Here is a 23,861-nt window from a genome sequence, read left to right on the forward strand (position 1 = left end):
TGAAGATCTAAATCAGATACTCTATAGGGTCACCTCAGAGAAAGATGGCCTTAAACTCAAGCTCAGTCACAAAGAGGAAGAACTTATTGAAAGTCAAGTAACTGCTTCCGAAGAAATGAGAAAGAGATAAAGGATCAAGTATGGCTTAGACACATTGGGCGACGAGCTTAGTCAAAGAAATGAACAACTCTGGAGAGTTGTCAAAGCTAACCAAGATTTGGAAGCTTGGTGGGAAAGGGTTGCAGAGCAAAGGAAGTTGATGAAAGAATGCTTTGAGGCTATAATCAAAAACCACATAATATCACTCTGAGAAGCCCAAGATCACACGATGCGAGAGACCCATCTCTGAAAAGAGATAAAGGGAACTTATCCTCCTAGAATTCCAGAGGTCACGACACATATAAAAAATCTTTAGTATACCATTCATTTCTTGAAGATCTCCAGAGATGAGGAGAAGGCACATTTGGAAGCAGAAAATGCAAGAAAGAAAAAAGAGTTGTACTAATAAAAGGTAAAAAATACTGAAGAATAGGTAGTTGCGGGTACATGGTTCCTAAAATGTGAAGAAGTGGTTAAGTTGGATAATAGCATACTGCGCGTTTTCCCTCCCAGACTAAGAGACGCGTATGAGGAAATGACCTACGAGAACACCTTAGTTTTTGTCTTCAACTTTGTCCTCTTTTGTAATTAGGTGTTCGAGGACTTCAAAGAAGAGTTAGCCCATTTAAAGAAAGTGAGAAGAGTTGAAGAAGGCCTAGGATAGCTTTGTGTTCACATTTCTTGCTTTGTACGCATATCAAATATATTTGATTGTTGAATGAATAAGTGAGTTTTTATTCAAATTATTTGTGTCTTCTCTATTTGCTTTTATGTTTTGAATGCATAAATAACTGAAAAATTCGAAGATTCCCTGTAAACAAAATTAATAAAACAATTAAAAAAACCTTGCATGCATCTGCATTCATCCATGAGCATGAAGTTTTCAAAAAAGAAAAAAACCTAACTTATTCCATTTCTTTTTCCCATCCTCAGAATCCGGATCCATCAAGCTGATTCCTCGACATTCATATTAAACCAGAAACAACATTATAAGATATATGGATGAAATGAGAGAATAAATCAATGACGTCAAGGGTTCTATGAACAAGATGATGGAAATGCTTCAAGCATTGGCTTCCAAAGAGGAACCCCCCATGCGCATGGTGATTTATGAGATCACGGGTCCTTCTTTTGAACTATAACGTCTGCCAAGGATCAAAAAGACTTGGCCTAATTTTGGTTTGCCACCAAACTGCTTGCCACCTTTTGTTGAACCTCTAGGTGTGGGACCATCTACTCAGCAGGTAGTACAACTACCAGCGGTCCCAGAAAATGCAACCACCCTATGTAGTTCATATTGTGGCTCCTGGACCCTTTGATGATCATCGTTACCTTTATCATGATGTTGGTCCCAACAATGATGATCAAGAGGAAAGAGGATAGCTGAAAGAAAAGTATAAAACCCTAGAGAAAATGGTGAAGGTCGTGGAGGGTGATGATATCTTTGGTACTGCTGCCATGGATATGTGCTTGGTCTCGGATTTGGTCATCCCGGCTAAATTCAAATCCCATGACATCGAAAAATGCAAGGTTCGTACTTGTTTAAGGAGCCACCTGGTGATGTATTTTAGCAAAATGTCCGCACACACCAAGAATGATAAGTTGCTCATACATTGTTTCTAAGACAGTTTGAGCGGAGCTTCCCTCAAATGGTATATGGGCCTGGAAAAGAGTTGAGTTCAATCTTGGATTAGTTGATGCCTTTCTGCAGGAGTATAAATATAACATTGATATGGCATCGGACCAAATGTAGTTGCACAGTTTGACAATGAAGGAAAATGAACCATTCAAAGAATATGCCCAGTGCTGGCGGGAGTTAGCCACTCAAGTAGAGCCTTCTTTGTCTGAGAGAGAAATGACTGGAATATTTGTAGATACCTTGAAATATCCCTATTTTGATAGGCTGGTGAGTAGTGGAGCCTCCTGTTTTTCTGACCTAGTTATGATCAGAGATCGGATTGAGAAAGGTTTAAGAGATGGTAAGATCCTTAACAACACTAGGGCATCCAGCGCTCCGAAGAAGTTTTCTAGAAACTTCTAGAAGAATAAAGAAGGAGATAATAGTGATATTTATGATGACTAGGGGAGGTATCTCCAAAGAAGGCCGCAACAACCTTTGGTGTATCAACAATCAGTCGCACTTGTGCCATACTATCCACAACCTTACATAAATGTTATTACACCCACCTACCAGCCAGCAACTCTCATTGCTTACCATCCAGCAGTTCCCCATGCTTACCAACAACCTTTTACTCCAGGATATCAGCAAATCAAGCAGCACCTCAGCATCAGCAAGTGCCTACCACTCAGAATTATCAACAACCAAGGCCCTAGGATCCTAAAACCACCATACACCACCCAATCAGAACCACAATAGGAGGATGAGAACTCATTTCGACCCAATCCCTATGAGTTACAGTTAGATATTCGTGTCTCTGATGCAAAAAGGTTTGAATTCTACTAGGCCTCTTCCTTCGGTGTCGGAGCCATACCCCCCCTTCCCCAGGTATGACCCTAATGCGCATTGCTCATTCCACGAGGGAGCAGTAGGGCATTCACTAGAAGGTTGTTATGCTTTGAAAGTCAAGGTTCAAGATCTAATCAATGGTAAGATATTATCTTTCAAAGATGTGGACCTAAATATCGGAAGCAACCCCCTTTCAGGACATGAAGGATGAAGCTAGAAATAAGCTATATAACCTCCTCCTAAATGCAATGGATCTAACGGGAAAGCTCATCCTGGATGTTGATAATCATTAGGCCATTTTTTTATCATTTGCAATTTCCTTATTGTTAAGTGCAATTTGTTTTTGAATTTGTTGTTCTGAACAGTAATGTTAATAAAATGAGCATTGCATCTTTTGATTTAATCCATTCGTGTTCACTCTTGTTACGTTTATTTTTTGTGCAAAAAAAAACAATATCAATATTTCTCCCATTCACTTTTCTTTATCAAACTTTTGATCTAGCAAATATTAGAGAGAATGATGAAAATGAAATACCCAAAAATGTTGATGGTATTCTTTCGAATATAACTTTGTTGATGATGTAAGGCATTGTTCAAATCCCCAAACACCGAAGAGATATGTAGTTAATCCCTAGTCAACCACTTTGATCTTAACTTGGGGCAGGCTAGTTATGTTCAAATAGTGTGACAATGCATTCAATCTCCAAAAGAATCAGTCCATGTATACCCCTTCCAATAAGGGGTTCAGCCACATTCTTTTCTTCGCACACATCATGAAGTGTCGAAGAAGTCATGAAAAGCCAAAACGTTGGGGTGGTTAATCCTCATCAACCATTGACAAGGCAATATAACCTTTCAATAAAAAAAAGAAGAAATAAAAATCCCTCTAAGTCGAACACCTGAAAAGGCAACTTAGGCAAAAATTAGGGCATCTCAGTGGACCGAAAGCTTCAAAGAGGCAGTCCAGGAAAAATTAAAAAAAAATCAATCAAAAGAGGTCCTCGCAATCCTCAACAAAAACAAAAGTTTGTGATTACCACCTCAAAGAAAAAAAACCCATTGGTTCCCAAACCATCACATTTGCACCTTCTAAACTCTCTTGGAAGCTGAATTCGCCTGTCAAATTAATTTGAATGTATGACTGGATATCATCAAGGAGTTTAAGCCTTATATCCTTTTATTTAAAAAACCATGAACCAAGCCACGTTACAACCCTTAAAGTACCTAATTGGAGCAGGTTTTATTTTAAAAGTATACTACGGCAAGATTGCGTTAACCTGACTCCAAAGATATTTGCTAATCATCTATATTGATATCATACTCTCGCATCACCTTTAACACTTTGAATGGCTAGATCAACGTTGTGTTATAATTATTGACATATTAGTTGTATTTCACAAAATAATCTCAATAAACTTTGATTTCAAAATTTACATGAGCCTTGCGCTAAAATTACCATTTTTTAAGGGACAATTTTATCTGCAAGTCGGCACTTAGCATCAATGGAATTCCAAAAATATGTAGTCAATTGAGGAACTTGATCATGTGAAAGAAGTTCAGTCAGGATCAAATCACTTCGATAATCAGTCAATCCAAGTTAACCACTCCAAAATCTGGTTAGTCAAGAAGAAAGCTTTAGAAGGCTCATGTTGGGCAAGACACCTCAAGAGCACATCAGAGGACAACCACCCCGAGTGTTATTTAATTAGGGGAAGACCACTACAAAAATTCAAACACTTGGGTAAGTTATCTCAAGTCCATCTCATGGAAAGATTACTCCAAAGCTCCTTCCAATGGAGGTTTCTTCAAAGACCCCAACAAATTAAGGCAAGATGAGCTACAAAGGGACAAATCCTCTCTACGCCTGCAAGCTGCTCAAGCAGAACCTGCCATACATCAACAACCATTGAGCACAAAGCGAGTGTTAGGGAATCATGCTAATACCTCATCAAATGATATTTTTCCTTTCAATGAGAAGCCTTGCTACCAAAGAAACTTCCATTTGTTACCCATTATATGGGCATCTTTTGGAAACCTTCAAGTCATTGCATAAATCATTTTCATGCATTGATCATGTCGCTTTGCTCTAGCATCATGCCATGCATATCATCGTATTCATTTGGCATGTTCCCATAAGCATGTAAGCCTTGTAAAATTAACATGAAAATAAAAACTTAAACCTTCTTAACCTGAAAAACCAATACATGTAAGCATCAACATTTCATTACATTGATCATGCATACATCATGCATAGAAACAAAATGCAACGCCATGCATAGCCCTAAATGCATATCACGCTCATATATAGCTTCCCAAATACTTGTTGTTGTCAACCTTTTATCCTCTGGTCAAAGTCCAACTCGTTTGACACCTACCAAAATAGATTTTTGTCTGTAAGATTCATTTTCTCTTTTGATTATCTGATTTACTTCCAGATATCTTTTTATTCTAACATATTTCCATAACCTATCTTTTTGCATCTGATGTATTTCCAAATATTTCCTTTGTAACTCTGATGTATTTCTAGAGTTGATCTCTTTTGTTTATCTGATGTACTTCTGGAGATTTTCCTTTTTATTCTGATGTATTTCCATAACCTCTCTTTTAGTAATTGATGTATTTCTGGATATTCCTTTGAAATTCTGATGTATTTCTAGAGTTGGTCTTTTTTGTTTATCTGATGTACTCCCATATCTCTTTTTGTTCTGACGTATTTCCAGAACCTCTCCTTTTGTATCTAATGTATTCCTAAATATTCCTTTGCAATTCTGATGCATTTCCAGAGTTGGTTTCTTTGTCTATCCGATGAATTTCCGGACATGTCTTTTTGTTCTAATGTATTTCCAGAACCTCTCTTTTTTGTATCTGATTATATTTCTAGACATTCCTTTGCAATTCTGATGCATTTCTAGAGTTGGTTTCTTTGTCTATCCGATGAATTTCTTGAGGTGTCTTTTTTTGTTCTGATGTATTTCCAGGACCCTTTTCTTATTATCTGATGTATTTTCAGATATCCCATTGTAATTCTGAGGCATTTCCATAGTTTTTATTCTCTTACTATCTGATAAATTTCCAGATGGGCCTTATTTTATCTGATGTATTCCTGAATATTTTTCCTTTTGTCTCTCCGATGTATTGTCGGATGTGTCTATCATTCTGATGTAGTTTCAAAACTTATTTCTTTTATCTAATGTATTGTTGGATGTGTTTGTCATTCTAATTTATTTCTAGAATCCGTGTTGTTATCTGATGTATTCCCAAATAAGTTTGTTATCATTTTGATGTATTTCCATAGTGTGTTTCTCTTATGACCAAATGTCGTTGCGTTTCATTCTATGAGAAGCCATAACCCATCATTGTTGTTATGTGAGAATTCATAACATTTCTTTTATTCTGTGAGAATTCAAAATTTTTCTTTTTCATTACGTGATAATCCGTAAGTTTTCATCAGGGTTATGTGAGGATCCATAACCTGTCATTTGTGTTGTTCTGTGAGAATCCATAACCTTTTTTCCTTTTTGTTACGTGAGAATTCGTAAGTTTTCATTTTTTCTTATATGTGAGAATCCATAACATTTCCTTCATTCTGCGAGAATCCAAAACCTTTTTCTTTTTGTTATGTGAGAATTTGTAACTTGTTGCCTTTTGTTCTATGAGAATCTGGAACTTTTCGTTTCATTACGTAGGAATCTGTAACTTTCCATCAATGTTATGTGAGAAGTCGTAACCTGTATGTTGTTGATTGTTCTGTGAGAATCTGGAACATCTTCTTTTCGTTATGTGAGAATCCATAACTTTCCATTTTTGTTGTTATGTGAGAATCCATAACACCTCTTTTTTTCTATGAGAATCCAGAACCTACCATTTATGTACGAAGATTGTTAGACACCATTTTGGTTATGTTCTGTAAGAAGCCAATACTAACCATTTTCCCCAATATATCCCCATTGAGTCATTTCAACCTTACATTATATTATCCCCAACAGACCTATTTTTCCAGGCCATTTCATATACTCCCCAGAAAGTTTGTTTTCCATTCCATATCCCGAACAACTTTAATCCTCAATAAATACATTCGTTGCACAACATTGCAATCCATTTCATTTACACCGGGGACAAAATTTAGGTATTCTATATTTAAATTTTTTCCACCTGGAAATATGAGGAATTTACATCCCTCATACTAACCAGATAAAGATATTTAAATAGGAGCAACTGTCATACTCTAAATTTCGCCCCCACCTTAAAAAAATCACGCATTTGCATATTCACATTTGTTTCATCTCTTATGACCATTTCATCTAGTCATTGGCTCCATTTCATGCATAGGTGAAAAAAGAAAGTATCGAAAGTAATTTGGACTATGATTGATTATTGCATCATGTATCATATTGGTAGAAGTAAATATGTGGATTCTTAATAGCCAAGTAATATTTCTTTGACCATTCTTGAAGATAATTCCTTTTGTTTGGCAATTTGGGCTCTTGTGATTCATTTTATTCCGTACTACTTTCAAGCCCAAATTCTTTCATTCCTTTCTCTTATTTTTAATCAATCATTAGATCTCACTAGTATCATTATCTATGATCAAAGTCATACATATTTCTACTTGAAACGAACAAGTCTAAAAGTTGAATTATGTTAGGTTTTGGTTTTATATGAGAAAACTGTAATTTGAACCACATTTTCTTTTTGAAAACCACAAAAAAGAAAGTTACAAGTTTGACATTTTGCTTGACTTGGGAACTTGGTGCAACTCTTGTTCACCCTTTCCTAAACCATTTTTGTTCACATTCAAAAGGATACAATAACATTTTTTCATTCCTAAGTCAAATAAAATGTTACATTACAAGGAAAACCAATGAAAGTCATAAAGTCTTATACATAAACTTGGAGCTTTATACATTTTTGGAGCCTATACAAACTTGTCACCAAATAATAAATATGTGGATTCTTAATAGCCAAGTAATATTGCTTTGACCATTCTTAAAGATAATTCCTTTTGTTTGGCAATTTGGGCTCTTGTGATTCATTTCATTCCATACTACTTTCAAGCCCAAATTCTTTCATTCCTTTCTCTTATTTTTAATCAATCATTAGACCTCACTAGTATCATTATCTATGATCAAAGTCATACATATTTCTACTTGAAACGAACAAGTCTAAAAGTTGAATTATGTTAGGTTTTGGTTTTAGATGAGAAAACTTTAATTTGACCATATTTGCTTTTTGAAAACCACAAAAAAGAAAGTTACAAGTTTGACATTTTGCTTGACTTGGGAACTTGGTGCAACTCTTGTTCACCCTTTCCTAAACCATTTTTGTTCACATTCAAAAGGATACAATAACATCTTTTCATTCCAAAGTCAAATAAAATGTTACATTACAAGGAAAACCAATGAAAGTCATAAAGTCTTATACATAAACTTGGAGCTTTATAAATTTTTGGAGCCTATACAAACTTGTCACCAAAAATCCAAATTAACCAAAAAAGAGATAAGAACTTAAGGTCCTAAGCCTAGAACTTGGTTGTCAAGATTCTAAGTAATCACTTGCTTGCTTCAACTTCTAGTAATTCTCATAGCAATCAAGCATTCATCACCCTATCTAAATCTCCATAACAAAAGTCCCTACAAGCGAATATCAAACATGTCCAAGCAATACAAAGTTATGAATACACAAGCCAAGAAAAGGAGAAGCGAGCCACAAAAGTAATGCACAAGGACCAAGAACGAAAAAGTCCAAGTCAGATTCATATTTTAACTAAATTTAATTTGAGACAAAAGTAAAGTTTTAACATCAGTAAATCTTTTTTTATCAGTGGTACCACAAGAGTTTCTAGAAATCCCTAATGCAAAAAATCAGTCTCACTACAAACAAAATTAAATCTGTCACAATCCCAAATTACCACTGAGTTGATCCCAAATGATCCCCACCAAATATGATGTAAATTCTCTCCAACAGATTGAAATTTTTTATCTCAATCACAACTCATAATCATATAGGATTTCATAACAAACTCACACATGTTAGGTAGAATATTCCTAAAATTCACACGTATCCAACTTTCCTCACACACTCTATAAATAGAGCATTTTCTGCTCACTATAAAAAAAACCTAGTGATGTTAGACGATAGACCTAGATCTAGAAGGGGGTGAATAGATCCCAAGTTAAAAATTTATCCAAAAATTTGACTTAGAAAAATTTATGGCACGGAAGCAAGTTTCAAATATTTCACGGATCAAAAATTGTCTAACTGAACCTACTATTGAATAGCCCAGATATGCGTAAAGGTGTTAATGGTATGATAATAATCCACAAGTTGATTAACAACATTTTAAACAACAAATTGAATACTCTACAATAGTAACTCCAACGATAACAACATACAAAAAACTAGTTGAAACAATTTGTCGAACACTTTGCGTGCGATCAACAAAGTTTGGATATTAGTATAGTGTTTGTAGTTCTTAGAAATCCAATCACCACCAAATGGTATGTGATTACTACAACAACACAAAATTTACAAATGATTCAAAAGTTATTATCTAAATAATGTTGATCAAGAGATCAAAGTAATAAACAATTTGCGAACCGAAAAATAAAATAGATATGGAGAGAGAGAGAGAGAGAGAGAGAGAGAGAGAGAGTGTACACAAGGATTTGTTTAGACAGTTACCCAATCGACCTCGCTATGGGTACGTATGCCCTCAATTCGAATGTGAATTGAGATATTAATATAATAAATTTTAATTTGTAAATAAACGTATACAAGAGATGAGAAATCAAATCCCACAAACCATGAGTTTGTTCTTGACTCTAGCACCTCCAAAAACCTTGATCAAAGATTGATCAAGACACCGACAATGCCGCTTCAATTTACCTGTTGTTGCTACTTCCTTGCACGACTTCCTTGTCTTAAGGCTTTCACCTGGCTGAATTAATCACAAGCACACACTTGTTGAACCCGAGATTTGTCAACACAGTCCACTGTTTCACGCTACTCCCTTGCACGACACACCTAGTCCCAAGGCTTTCACTCAATCGGATCTGAATTGCATAATCTTGTCTAAAACCTTCAAACCTTAAAGATCTTGAATGAAAACTCCACCTCAGTTTTCTTATTTGAATCCCTCAAAGATCTCAACCCAATATTCTCGGTACAACAAACTTATGTGGACGTTATCAATCCTAATCTAGATGGCACCCAATCAAAAAATGATTATGTGTAGTTTTATTATGTATATGCATATATTGAATTGAAGATGATGAGATGCTTTGAAATCCTCGATTCATGTAGGTTTTACTCACTCTAGAAACCTTACTAGAGAATGATGCATGTATGAAGTATTTATATGCTGGGTGATTTAGGACAAAAAGAAATGCAAGGGATTTGAAAAAATATGATTTTTTGAAAAGTTACATTGGATAATTCGACCTATAAAAGTTATTTGTTGACATGTTGGATGCATAGGTCGACCTGTCTAAAGTCATGTGTCAGCCTATGACTGTTATGCGCTACCTATGTGTCGACCTGAAGACTCGGCACATGAGGCAAAGCTACAGTCTTTAATACTACAGCATATGTGTCGATCTATAGCGAGGAAAATATTTCCATAGGTCGACCTATAATGCAATTTTTTCACAAAAATTGATTTTTCATGCATGTTTGATGCATGAGACCTTTTCCAAGTTGTTTCCAAATAATTTTATGCTTCCTAATGCTAAGGTGCACATAGAGAATCAGAGGATACCGTCAAATATACATTAACGCTAAAGTATACTAGTTTTGACATCATACGAAACACATCTAAAGGAAGTTGCACTCACAATTGAAGCTCTAAAGAAAGATTCCCCAAAACCTCAGAAAAGCTCTCTATTTCCCATACTCAATGGAGCTTCAAATTGAAGCTCACTTGAGTCTGATCTAGACATCATCACAGCAATATACAAGTTATTATTGGAAGGAGAAACCGCGATGAAGCAAAGGGAGAAGAAGAAAAAATTACCTAAATACAATCTGATGTCATTTCTCTTTTAGGTAGAAGCTTTTCTATTGCACTGATAATTTTATTTTACCACCATTTTCATGTTTGATTTATATTCGCCTCTTTTGTATCTATATTTGTAGCAGAAGAAAATCGATAATGAAAATGGGGTATTGGGATTGTGGGGGGTGAGGGTTTTATAAGTGTGCCTCTGATGAGTTTGTCTGCCTTTTTTGTTGAATGTCTTGCTCATCTGTTTGATTTGTGTTTGGATCCTAGCTTGATTTATGCTTGTTATTGCGAACACTTAGGGTTCGTGAAAGGGTTTTTATTCGATTTTGGTTGAGTCTAAGATTTTTTTTGTCTTTGAATGCAGGTTTTTGTGGGTTTATTTTGTTCTTATGTACATTACTTAGTTTGTTCATGGAATTATTGGTTTCATGATGATGACCGATTTCTGAGCAAGGAGATATGTATATATATATATATATATATATATAATATATATATATATTATATATATAATATATATATATATATTATATATATATATATATATTATATATATATATATAGAGTTTTTTTAGCTTAAGAGGGAGGAAGCGTTTTGTGAACTATGTTGATATTGGTCCTGATCATTTGGCTTTTATTTTATTTTAATATCATTAATTTATTATTATAACTATTGAATGGCCTTAGGTGTGTGTTAAAGGTGCTGCCAGATGTCACTTTATCTCCCAATTAATATCAGCTGAAAGTTAGAAAAGTTAGCATTCATTGTTTGTGTTTGTTGAGTCTTCCCATGAGGAGACATTTGACCGAGAAAGGAGGTGAGGCGGCCAACTTATCCTCTTTCTTTGTTTTTTTCTTTTAGTTTTAGGGTTTTGAGTTGGGCCTCGGATTTTGGGCTTTTTGCTGTTGTACATGATGTTTGGGCCATACCCTGCTTTAATTAAGTGCACCCCTTTGGCCCAATTGTTGTTCTTGTTTTTTTTCTTGATTCATCATTGTGAAAATAAATTAAAAAATATTTAAACACTTTCAAAATAAAAAAGCATGATAAAAAGGGAACTTAGTTTTTTAATGTAAACATTTTTTTTATGTTCTTATTCAAAAAAATGAATTTTATTTGAATTTGTTTTAGATGTATGGTTTAAGTTATCGCCGAATGATATTACAAAGGTCCAAAGTTTTTTTAGGTAGCCTTAGAAATAACTTTGATGTTTGAGTTGTTTGTGTGAATGATTGTATGGTGTGTTTGATTGTATGATCTATTTAATTTACCTTTTGGACCATTAATTGTTAAACAAGATGACAAAAAAGGATGCATAAAAAAATCAATATTTCAAGAATAAGATCCAAACACTTGATCAATATCAAGTTGTATATTCCAAAAGATCTCACCACTTAGCACCATTGATTCAAAACTATTTCAAACTCCGATCAACATCGAGTGAATTTCCTTCGTTTATTAAATACTTATTATCTTATTTTCACAACAACTTGGATGAAAAATGAAGGATGGGTGTAGACCTTCTCCTTCCCTGAATGTTTGGATAATGTTGTAGAGTTCTATGTTTGAACACTCATCCTTTGTATTAAAACAAAATAATTATTTGAATTAAGTTTGGTTCTTCTATAGAAGAAAAAGTAAGGATGGGTGTAGACCTTCTCTCTTCCCGATTATTTGGGCATTGTTGTAGAGCTTATTGTGTGAATAATTGTCTTCCGTTAACAAATCTTAATTTAATTTGCCATACATTTTAACAATAAATGAGAAGAAAAATGAAGGATGGGTGTAGACTTTCTCTTTCCTTGAATATTTGAACAATATTGAAGATCTTCTTGTTCGAATACTCGTCTTCCACCTAAAAAAAACTCAACACATCAAATCTATTTTCTCGTCGCCGTGTGAGTGAGCTAAACGACATTTTCCCCATGAATGTTAATATTTAAAAATCCATTCGGTGTGATGCAAACGCCCACTCCTCTAAACTGTTTTGAGCAATGTTTTTTCGTCGATTATGACAAAATGACATTCATTAAAATAGACCAACAAATAAACGTTTTTTATCTGAACTACGAAGTTTTGTGTTTCTCATTGTACCCGAGGATACGTAGGAGCGAGACCTTCAATCTCATCAAGCACCCTAATAAAAATCCTTTTGCGACCCTTTTCTTTTCCTTTTGCACATTCTATCGCTCGAAGAAAACAATTGACGTAAGCTGACATTCAAATTGCAAATTCAACTGAAAGGTTCATGTTAAGTACAATAGACATAAGGGGTGCTAACACCTTTCTCTTGCGTAATCGACTTCCGAACTCGAATTTGGTTACGACGATCATCTTCCTTTTTTAAGCTTTTATCAATATTTTTTCTTTTCTTCATTGGAATAAATAAAGTTCAGTGACGACTCTGTTCGAATCATTTTCCGTGAGTGTCCAATATGCTTCGTGAAGAATCGTGTTTTTCGAGGTACGGCACATACAATATCAATATATATATATATATATATATATATATATATTATATATATATATAATATATAATATATATATATTATATATTGGTTTTTATCTTCTAGGATTTTGCATGTTGTTAAAAAACAAAGAAGAAGATATAGTTATATACAATATATATAATATTATATATATATATATATATATATATATATATATATATATATATTATATTATATATAATATATATATATATATATATATATATTATATATATATATATATATATATATATATCGGATCAAATAACATCAATGTGTCAAACTTAGTAAGATGACACCTCTGATAACTCTTTACTGCATATCCGTTTAACAAATTCCACTGTTGGATTAAAGCTATTATCGTATAAATCATCTCTATAAAATTTAACATCAATCGAAAATCATTTGATATGTTAAAGATAATGATCAAAATTAACGGTTTTATTAAATTTTGTAAGACGTTAGTTTTTATGTATCTCGTTGATATCAAATTATTTTCGATTGATGTTAAACTTTATAGAGATGATTTATATTATAACAGATTTCAATCTAACAGTAGATTTTATTATACTTATGTGTGGTGAAGAGTTATCGGAGGTGTCATGTTTCTAAGTTTGACACACTGAAATTGTCTGGCCACTAAGTTAGACTGGTAGCCAACAAAACCATAGCCAAGAGTCCTAGCTTCAATTCTTGTGGATAAGAGTGTGGGGGTCAGAAAGGCTGCCCAAACAGAGTTTGACATGGCAACTGCTGAAGGAGAGACCCCTAAAAACCTATTCCTGAAACATGATGGACCCGCACATCGATCCATGAAAGGGGCCATTGTCGAAGAAAAAATGGTTGATTCTATGAAGAGATTTATGTATTTCATAAGTATCTTTTGTGGGGTGGGGTGGGGGGTTCTTGAGGAGTAGTCATAGCATGCATGGTGCCTTTGATAGCTATGCAGTCATCTTGTGCTATCAAGGTTGGAGAGGTAGTGATGTGAAGTTTTGGTTCAAATATGGCGTTTAGCCAAAGTTGCAGAATCCACAAAGGACCTGAAGCTAGGAAAGACTTGTTGGTTTCAGGGAGATGTTTTAATTCATAGGAGGTTTCTCCAAGTAATTGGTAGAGATTGGGCAGGATAAGTTTGCTCAAAGAGATGTGTTGACCTTCATGGAGTTGAATGGCTAAAGGTACGAACTTCATGGTCACTTGTAAAGAGCTAGAGCAGAAAACGTAATAAGAAACCCAAAGGGTCAAGAAGGATATGTGCTCCTAGTTGGAGACTTCAGCGTTTTCTTTGTCATGGTTGTCGAGGATGAAGTTTTTGAAGGCGAATTCATTGGTGATTTCTGAGGTTGGATTAAAAGTGTTCCCTAAGGGGTTTAATCCTGTTATGGCTGTTACATCAAACAAAATTGGCGTTAACATGCCACAAGGAAACTGGAAAGTGTTGGTCGAAAATTCCTAGAAGATCGACGCTAATAACATGGTTAGGTTATACCTAGGGTCAGTTCTAGATATCTCGACCATGTCATAAATGCTCAGGTTTTCCCATTGTTTTTTCCTCTGGGGTTGGACTTTGTCGAGCCAGACAGTGTATTCCTTAGTGGGAGCAGTTGGGGCAGATTGAAACACTTGTGCAGGTCTGTCTATAAAGGATAGATCGATAGAGCGTTCTTCGAACGCTGATGGTATGGTGACAGGGAAACCAGAGAAAAAATTCTTAACTTTCCTAGCTTGTGACCTGGCAGTCGGATAGGGCCCAAAAAAGCGAAGAGTTTATTGGGCAGAGAAAATGGAATGAGTACCTGTTTGGCCCAGTTAGAGGTCTTTTCTTTTGACAATGGAGTTTCAGGGAGTAAATCTCTTCCTTGGTCATCTTCCTCTAGTGGGATTGTGAAAGCTATGGATTCTTTGTTGCGTCAAGCTTAGAAGATGATGCTTTAGTGGATGTCATTGTTGAAAGTGGACGCATTTTTTAGGAGAATAAAAGTTTTTCTCTATGCGCAAGAAATCTAGAAAAGAGTTGAAACGAAGAGAAAGAATTTGGAGCTGGATATTTATAAATTTTTTCGTTGCGTGTCTAAGTTCAGACACATGGCATCCATGTGGAGATGTTGAAACGATTTTGTGTGTTACGAAATGGGGCATTAATGTGAGTGGAGCAATTAAAGTAGACATATCAAATGACTTCTTGGAAAATAGGAATGATGGGGAGATTCTGAACAGATCTCATTGAAAATGAAAATGCACCGTAAAAAAGGATAATGATGACAATAACGCCAGCGAAGAAGTGGAAGCGGTGTCGAGAAAATACGATAAAAATTGCCACGTTTCTTTTTTTCTGATTCAAATCGAAACATGGGATTTTAGGGGGAAATTTGCTACCTTAGATTTTTTGACCTAACTATAAATGGTAAGTAGGAATAAGTGTGCCATGATAAAAGCTATCGAACATGTCAAAAATTATGCATGTGGCAAGTGTGGTCGAAGCAGCTGAAGGTCGATGAGCGTTGGTAGCAGCTGTGGACTTAGTAAACATTTCAAATGCTCTAAGTTGGTTATTTGGCTTGATTGATAGAGCGGGTATTGGATTATAACATGTGGTTACTCGAAAGCACGTGGAGGCTCGTTGAAGATAACGACTGCATGGAAGTAAAATGTGTCGTGGTTTGTTTAATCGACCGTTTTTAGGTAGTTATTTTAAATTAGTATATAAAGGGACGCCTGTTTACGTTGTAGGGGTCCGCAATTGTACCCATATTTCTTCATACTCGAAGTATCTGTGTAATTGAGATACGAGTGAAGAAAATCTACATATGCGTTCCATATTTATAAATTCCAAGTACTTTTACATTAAAGCTTTTTTCTGCATTCATTTACATTTCGACCACTTATCATTTTATTTTCATTTTTACATTTCGATTTCGGTTATCTCTGTCTTTAAAATCTTTTACAATCCAAGTCTTGTCAAAATTTCACATTATTATCTTCACATTGTATTTTCGATTTCAATCATAACATGGTGTTCAAAGATTTAAATTCACACGAATATGTTCCAGGAGATTTTCGAGTTTGATCCCTTAAGTATTAATAGAAACTCGTTTTGTTTATCAAATTTACCAGTAAACACACGTGTAATAGAATTTCAGTGTGAACACAATCAATATTTTCTCTCAAAAGTTAGTTAGATCTATTTTCTCTCTCTTCTCTCTCTCTCTCCATCTTCACCTTCAACCTTGTGCACCATCACTAGCATAGTGTTATGATATCATTAGTGTAAATAGTCTAAAAAATATCAAGACACTTGCTGCTACCAAGGCAAAAACTCTCAAATGCTATCGGGGGTTATACCAGATATGTATCTATGGAATCACCCCTACAAAATTATGGAAATGTATTTTTGAACAATTTTTTGACAAATTTGTGGTGGATGATTTATTTATGAAGTACAAAATAATTTCAGAGATTTATCCGGAGATGCATCTCCGTAATTTTTCCAAATGATTCCGTAAATGGATCTCTTGACCATTTTTTTGATAAATATGGAGTGAACAGTTCATTTATGAAATACTATATACATTTTAAATGCGTTCGAGATGCATCTCAGAGATATAAAAAAAATCAAGTTTTATGTATTCACATTCACACTATGAAATGGATAGTATGAAATGGATAAAGTAATCTCAAAAAATGTTAGATTGAACCACTTTTGAGAAAGTTCATATAAGAGGAACCCAATCTTTTAGCCCATACTTTTGAAAAGAAAAGAAAATATATATATTCTATGATTTCATATGAACAACACGTTCTCAAGAAAATTTTACCCTATACCCCTACAATTGTACCCATACCCCTACATTTAAATTTTTTTGACCAAAATACCCTCATATAAATAGGGTATATTTTCCGTTTCAAAATTTTTTTACCATTTTCGTTGAAGACTTCCGGAGAAGAAAATTTTTTGGCGTTTTTGCATTGTATACCGGAACACTTAAGAGTAAGTCTTCCGGTTTGAAAATTGTATACCGGAACACTTCTCTTAAGTGTTCCGGTTTGTTGTTTTTTTTGGACACTGAACCGGAAGTCTTCTAGAAAGTCTTCCGGTTTGTATACTTATATACCGGAACACTTTCTTCAAGTCTTCCGGTTTGGATGATGTGTACCGGAACTCTTCTTTGAAGTGTTCCGGTACGTAATTTTTTTTTATTTTTTTTATTTATTTTTTTTTAATTATTTTTTTTTACATTATTTTTGCAGTGGTTCGAAGAAGAGGTGCAGATGGCCGGATTCCAGTCCGCACGTTAGACCGGGGTGCATCTTCATCTGCAGCTGCAGCTGAGCCGACTGGATATCCAGGAGGGTCGTACGATACATCGCTTTTGGTGAAGTACGAGCATCATGTTGCTCGACATATATGGTTCGGTGAGGTAAGTAAACGGACTATATTTGAAAATGAATAATAGTTGAATATTTTATAATTTGTTTTCTAATATGTGTTTTAATTGTTTTTAGGAAAGAGGACCAAAGAAAGAGTTGAAGGTTGCCGGACATGGACTGAAGTTGAATTCTAGGGTTCCATTGGCTCTTCCACCACAGATGGAGAGTTGGGTATCTAGATCCGGTTTAGCTTCACTGCAGAGAACGAGTCTGAACAAGATAGACACAAATCTTGTCTCTGCATTTGTGGAAAGATGGCATCTAGAGACATCTTCATTTCACATGCCGTTTGGTGAAATGAGCATTACTTTAGATGATGTCGCATGTCTACTTCACTTGCCCATTAGGGGTATCTTTTGGAGTCCTCAGGATGTGACTGAAGAGCTAGCTGTTGAACTTGCTGTGGACTACCTAGGAGTGTCACAGAGTCAGGCACAGTCACATGTTCGGAGCTGCAGGGGGTCGTATTACAAGTTGGAGTGGTTATATGATATATTCGTACATCATAGGGCTGCTTCCAGCTGGGCATATGCGACTAGAGCATATCTATTGATGTTGGTGGGTTCCACCATATTTGCTGATAAGACCTTTACACTTGTAGAGGCACGATACCTCCTCCTGTTTAGGGACTTGGATGGATGTTCAGGATATAGTTGGGGAGCAGCTGCACTAGTTACCCTCTACCGATATCTTGGAGATGCGTCCATGTACAGTTGCAAACAGCTAGGTGGATATCCTACTCTCCTACAGGTATATAATTTAATTTTGTTAATTAAGTGTTGGATTCATTTTATAAAATATTGTAACTTAATTTGTTTTATTTATTATGTTTTTATTTTGTAACAGTGTTGGATTCACGAGTATTTTCCAACTGTTGGAAAAAGAGGGGAGAATTGGAATCCTGCTGGAAACTGTGGTCTTCCCCGAGCGATGAGATGGTCATATAGACAGGGAGTCCTGAAGGTCGATGATTTACGACCTATTTTGGACGAGCTGACACCTACCGACGTCATCTGGCGACCATGCTCCAACAAATCTATGCCTATGTGGAGTCAACCATGTGTCTTTCACATAATTAATAAATCCACTATAATCAACACATGCTTGCTCAAGTTGATGCAACCGCTGACCATACTCAACCTCATCACTAGCCCAGACAACTTCCATCCATAATGTGTCTATCGTCTTTTGCAGGTCATTCACCACATGTTGTTTGCATTTGGCACCAACGTTTTTGTTAATGTGAAATCTACATAGCAAATTAATCGAGTTGGGAAACACAACTTCAATTGCTTTCATCAAAGCAAGATCTCTATCTGTCAAAATCGCTTGTGGACACATGTCTTTCTTCACAAACAACTCTTTTAATTTCTCCAATACCCAGCAAAAATTCTCTGTTTGCTCAGACTCCATATATGCAAATCCAACAGCAAAAGTCAACTCAGTCGATGTCATGCCAACAATTTCAAACAAAGGTTGTCTATATTTGTTTGTCTTGTAGGTGCTATCCATAACTAACACAATCGGAAATATATTCAACAACTTCACTGAATCAGGATGTGCCCAAAATATCTCTCTCACCACTTCCGAGTCATCCTTTTTCTACTCCAATACACATATCCTGCATCCTCAATAAGCTTAAACAGATGTTGTATCTCACTCCTTGGACCTCTTATCTCTTTTTCTATCACACTCTTATGCTTGTATACTTGCGTAATACGAGTGACATTCTCAGGAAACTTGTCTTGCAAGGAAAGCAAAATGTTTCTAGGTGCTACATGTCTCTTTGCCAAATCAGCGACATGTTGCTTCTCATCTGTGGTCAACCTACCAATAAACGAATGACCTTCTAATCTATCAGGTAAACCATGATTATGTAACCCACATTTTACATCAATCTTCCAACCAGATCCATCTTTCGCCGGAGTCGACCTGATTTTAAATGGACATCCATATTTCTTGGACGCACTTTGGGTACCACTATCACTAATCTTGTGTTTCCCACCTTTATCACAGCCAAATATTATTTTGTTACTTCTCCCTCTCTTCCCCGTTTCAGTATCTGAACGACTGATAATAACAGTTACTTTATTGTCGATTCCAACCTCTTTAATCCATCTGATAACCTCTTCTCGTGTACCAAATCTTTCCGTCGTCATAAACGCATCAGTAGTATCTACACATATTTTGGGAAGATTTTCCATTTCTGTAAAAAAAAAAAAAAAAAAAAAAAAAAAAAAAAAAACACGTACCGGAAGACTTAAAGAAAGACTTCCGGTACACAAAAAAAGCAAACCGGAACTCTTCTCCAAAGAGTTCCGGTATGCAAATTTTTTTTGAAATTTTTTTTATGTGAATCGGAACTCTTTCCTTAAGTGTTCCGGTTTGTTTTTTTTTGTGTTCCGGAAGTCTTCCCAAAAGTCTTCCGGTTTGGAAAAATACATACCGGAAGTCTTTTTGCAAGTGTTCCGGTGCGAGGGGTGTGAAAGTGTAATTTTTGGAATTTTCAACTGAATGGTAAAAATGAAATGGTAAATTGGTTAAAACCAATTAAGGATAAAATGGAAATTTTTAAATTTTTGTAGGGGTATGGGATTAATCGTAGGGGTACAAGGTAAAATTTTCCGTTCTCAACTGCAACTTGTAAGCCATATATTGCTCTATCACTACCCAATTACGTTTCATTAATGTTCAAGGGCATTTTGGTCAAAACAACCTCATCATCAATCATGTGCGAGAAACACAAAAACAAAAACAAGAGTCTAATAAAAAACAAGAGAATCAAACAACCAAGACATGGGAACTGTTAGTAACATTGGTTTCTCTTCGTTATTCAGAGTTTCTTTGAACGCAGACCTACTTTCAAAACAAAGGAAACACATATCGCCATGCAGTTTTACGGTTCCCCTGAACTACTCTGTTAGGGTGAACAAAATCTGCTGTAAACTATCAGAAAGTGGGATTGAAGTATCTAAATCTAAGGATATGATGGAAGAATACAATATAGCTATGAAGAACATGATGAGGAATCCTTATGAGTATCATCACGATCTGGGTTAGTTTCATCTCTTTATCCCTTATTTGTTTTTATATTTGATCTGTGAATTCAGTTGCTACTTCATGTGTAATATGATTATCACTATAAACAGTCTTGTTAGGAATGAAAGAATGAATGTTCTAGCTTAGATGGTGGATGTCGCGGGTGTGAAGCCGTGACTCTGCATTTTGATGTCTCTGCATAGCTAGTAACTGAGTTGGCTTAATTTTATTTGCTACGAACATAACTTTTGCAATTGATGTGAATAAATTGCTGATTTATTTATGTATAGAATTTCATTCAACTGATACTATCATTGATGCCTAATTTCAGGTATGAATTATACGGTTATAACTGATAATTTGATTGTGGGGTCCCAACCACAGAAACCTGAAGATGTAGATCATCTTAAGAATGAAGAAGGTGTGGCCTACATTCTAAACTTGCAACAGGATAAAGATGCTGAGTTTTGGGGAATAGACTTGCAGTCAATAATAAAAAGGTGTCACGAAATTGAAATTCGGCACATGAGGAGACCGGTAAGTAATAAGCTCTTTTTACTACATAAATGTTTTGGATTGACTTATTTGAGTTTATCTGATGGTATAAGCATTTGTGAGACTATGCGGGACAGCTTATTACATGAAAACTACTTGTACCTTATACAGAAATAATTTGACTTTATTTTACATTTTATTTATTTACATTGTTAGGCAGTAGACTTTGATCCAAACTCTTTGCGAAGTGCGCTACCTAAAGCAGTTTCATCTTTGGAATGGGCGATTTCAGAGGGAAAAGGGAAAGTTTATGTGCATTGTACTGCAGGACTTGGAAGAGCTCCAGCAGTAGCAATATCTTATTTGTTTTGGTTTTGTGACATGAATGTAAGTCTTAAACCTTCTCATTATCTTTGAATCAAGAAAATAGGAGTAGAAAGTTTACATCAAAATCAATTAGATAGATGAGTTTAAAGCTTTCTTCAAGTGTTAATTTTTTCACAAATGAACATGGCCTTATTTTTTTTACAGCTAAATGAAGCATATGATATGCTAACTTCAAAGAGACCTTGCGGACCGAATAAAAAAGCGATACGTGGAGCTACTTATGATCTGGCTAAGAATGATCCATGGAAGGAACCGTTTGAGAGTCTTCCAGACCATGCTTTTGGGGATATAGCAGACTGGGAAAGGAACCTGATTCAAAATGGTGTCCGCGCTCTTCGTGGAACTTGACAAATTAGGTACGCTTCTATTAGGAAAATAGTTTAATTTTGATACACTGATAGGGTAAGAAGTTTTGCACTGTAAGTAAATCAAAACAAATTATGGACGACTTTCGAAATAACTATGATTGAAATGTAACACTTCTAACGATTGCGATTGACGGTGTAAAAAATATTTACAGTGTTAATGAATTATAGATATTAATATCTATGTATCTTTGTACATTATTATTTGATGTTGAGAATTGAGATGTAGTGTTATACTCTTGATTGACAGGTTAAGCTTATGGAGATTCCTACACAAGTTGTTGTCCTTTGCAGGATTGGCATATATATGCAGATTTATAGGCATATTGCCTGTAACTGGTACGAAATATTCTATGTAATATTATTGATTGGCAAATAATTCAACTCTGTGGCTTATGTACTATGGTTGTAGAATGTAGATTTAGTAAATAATATTTGAACAAATGTTGCATTTTCAAAAACGAGTTATTTTCATATTTTCCAAAATGCATAATCTCTAGCCACCATTTTATCTTGTCTCCATCACAATGAATCACTTTTATCTCTCTTTGTTAATAAAGTATAACTAACACAAATTTTATTTTTAAAAAAGAAATTGTTTTACAAGGTTTAGTTTCCAAAAAGTTATTCAAAATCAGCATTTGTTGCCAAGATGGAAGCCAAAAGGTATTAACCCCACCAGTGACCAGCCAGTGAAAAGATGTAGTATAACTATTACAGGCTGAATCAGGTTCAACTACAAAACATCTTAGGTCCCATATTAGTCCATACAGAACTTTGCTCTGACTTTAAACGGGACCCCCCCTAATGAACGGTAGAATTGGTCCTCTTAGATTAGTCGGTTGCAAGACTGAATACCAAGATTTCAAAAAAAAATACACTAAAATAGATCTTTGTTATCACACATACAATACATAACATGACATAAAAATTTGTTAACCTAAATCTAATATGACATCTCATCACCAACAAATGGTTCAGGATGTTTCGTCATCTTAAGAATATTTGTGGTTGATCTTGCAAGTATCGCATTCAAACTTACTTAATAAAATTTTCCCTTCATTATCAACCATTGGTGAGTGATATTTGATCTTAACCACTCTCCGATTGTTAGTGTAGTATCTATTAGATTTAATTCATATTTAAGTTTGTTAGATATTAGATTTAAATATTAGATTTGATTCATATTTAAGTTTGTTAGATATTAGATTTAAATATTAGATTTGATTCATATTTAAGTTTGTTAGAGGCTTATAAATAGGGTGTCAATCATTGTAACTTTTAATCCTCTTTGTAGCCATCATTCTCTGAATAAGAATATTTCCATTCATCATATATTCTACCTTTGCACCAACAATTGGTATCTAGAGCTCCGGTTCAGATTCATTGGGAAACACGGGAAACACGAGTGAACGTGAGGTCTTGTGTGTTTGATTTTGATTCTTAGATTCGTGTTGAATCTTGAACAAAATCTGATCAGAATTTTAATTCTGTGGGTTGGGAAACACTGTGTGAGAAATCTGAGTGTATTGTGCAAGGTAGAAAGATGAACGGAAACGGCAACATGAACACCAAACTTCCAGTATTTGACGGTAAAAACTGGAATCGTTGGATGATCCAAATGCGTGTACTGTTCGGTGCTCAAGATGTTCTAGATCTTGTCACTGATGGTTATGTTCCGGTAGCAGCAGATGCGACGGATGAACAGAAAAACACGCAGAAGGAAGTAAGGAAGAAGGATCAGAAAGCATTGTTCTTCATTCATCAATGTGTTGATGTAAATGTGTTTGAGAAGATTGCAGATTCAACGACAGCAAAGGCTGCGTGGGACACACTGGTTAGATGTTATGGTGGTGACGCATCAGTGAAGAAGGTGAAGCTTCAGTCCTTGAGAAAGCAATATGAGAATCTCAACATGAAGAATAATGAGAAAGTTTCTGAATACATCTCCAGAGTGATTCTGATCACTAATGAGATGAAAGCGTGTGGAGAAACTCTTTCTGAAGAAACAATCATGGAGAAGGTATTGAGATCCCTTACCTCTCAATTTGATTACATTGTGGTAGCAATAGAACATTCCAAAGAT

General features: G+C 35.1%; 2 protein-coding genes across 2 annotated transcripts; both read left to right on the forward strand.

Annotated features, from left to right (window-relative positions):
• The first annotated feature begins 16,872 nt into the window (after window positions 1-16,872).
• Window positions 16,873-20,177, forward strand: LOC127079458 (protein MAIN-LIKE 2). The gene is made up of 5 exons (XM_051019837.1): window positions 16,873-17,049; window positions 17,310-17,479; window positions 17,565-18,239; window positions 18,336-18,529; window positions 20,075-20,177. Coding segments are annotated over exons 1-5 (1,143 nt in total). The 5' UTR covers window positions 16,873-17,048.
• LOC127080631 (phosphoglucan phosphatase LSF2, chloroplastic) lies at window positions 20,115-22,236 on the forward strand. Its single transcript, XM_051020945.1, has 5 exons — window positions 20,115-20,544; window positions 20,860-21,065; window positions 21,240-21,410; window positions 21,555-21,766; window positions 22,026-22,236. Exons 1-4 carry the CDS (start codon window positions 20,286-20,288, stop codon window positions 21,756-21,758), a joined length of 840 nt encoding a protein of 279 aa, XP_050876902.1. The 5' UTR covers window positions 20,115-20,285; the 3' UTR covers window positions 21,759-21,766; window positions 22,026-22,236.
• The last annotated feature ends 1,625 nt before the right edge of the window (window positions 22,237-23,861 follow it).

This window comes from Lathyrus oleraceus, chromosome 5 (genome assembly GCF_024323335.1).
Source record: "Lathyrus oleraceus cultivar Zhongwan6 chromosome 5, CAAS_Psat_ZW6_1.0, whole genome shotgun sequence".
Taxonomy (NCBI): domain Eukaryota; kingdom Viridiplantae; phylum Streptophyta; class Magnoliopsida; order Fabales; family Fabaceae; genus Lathyrus; species Lathyrus oleraceus.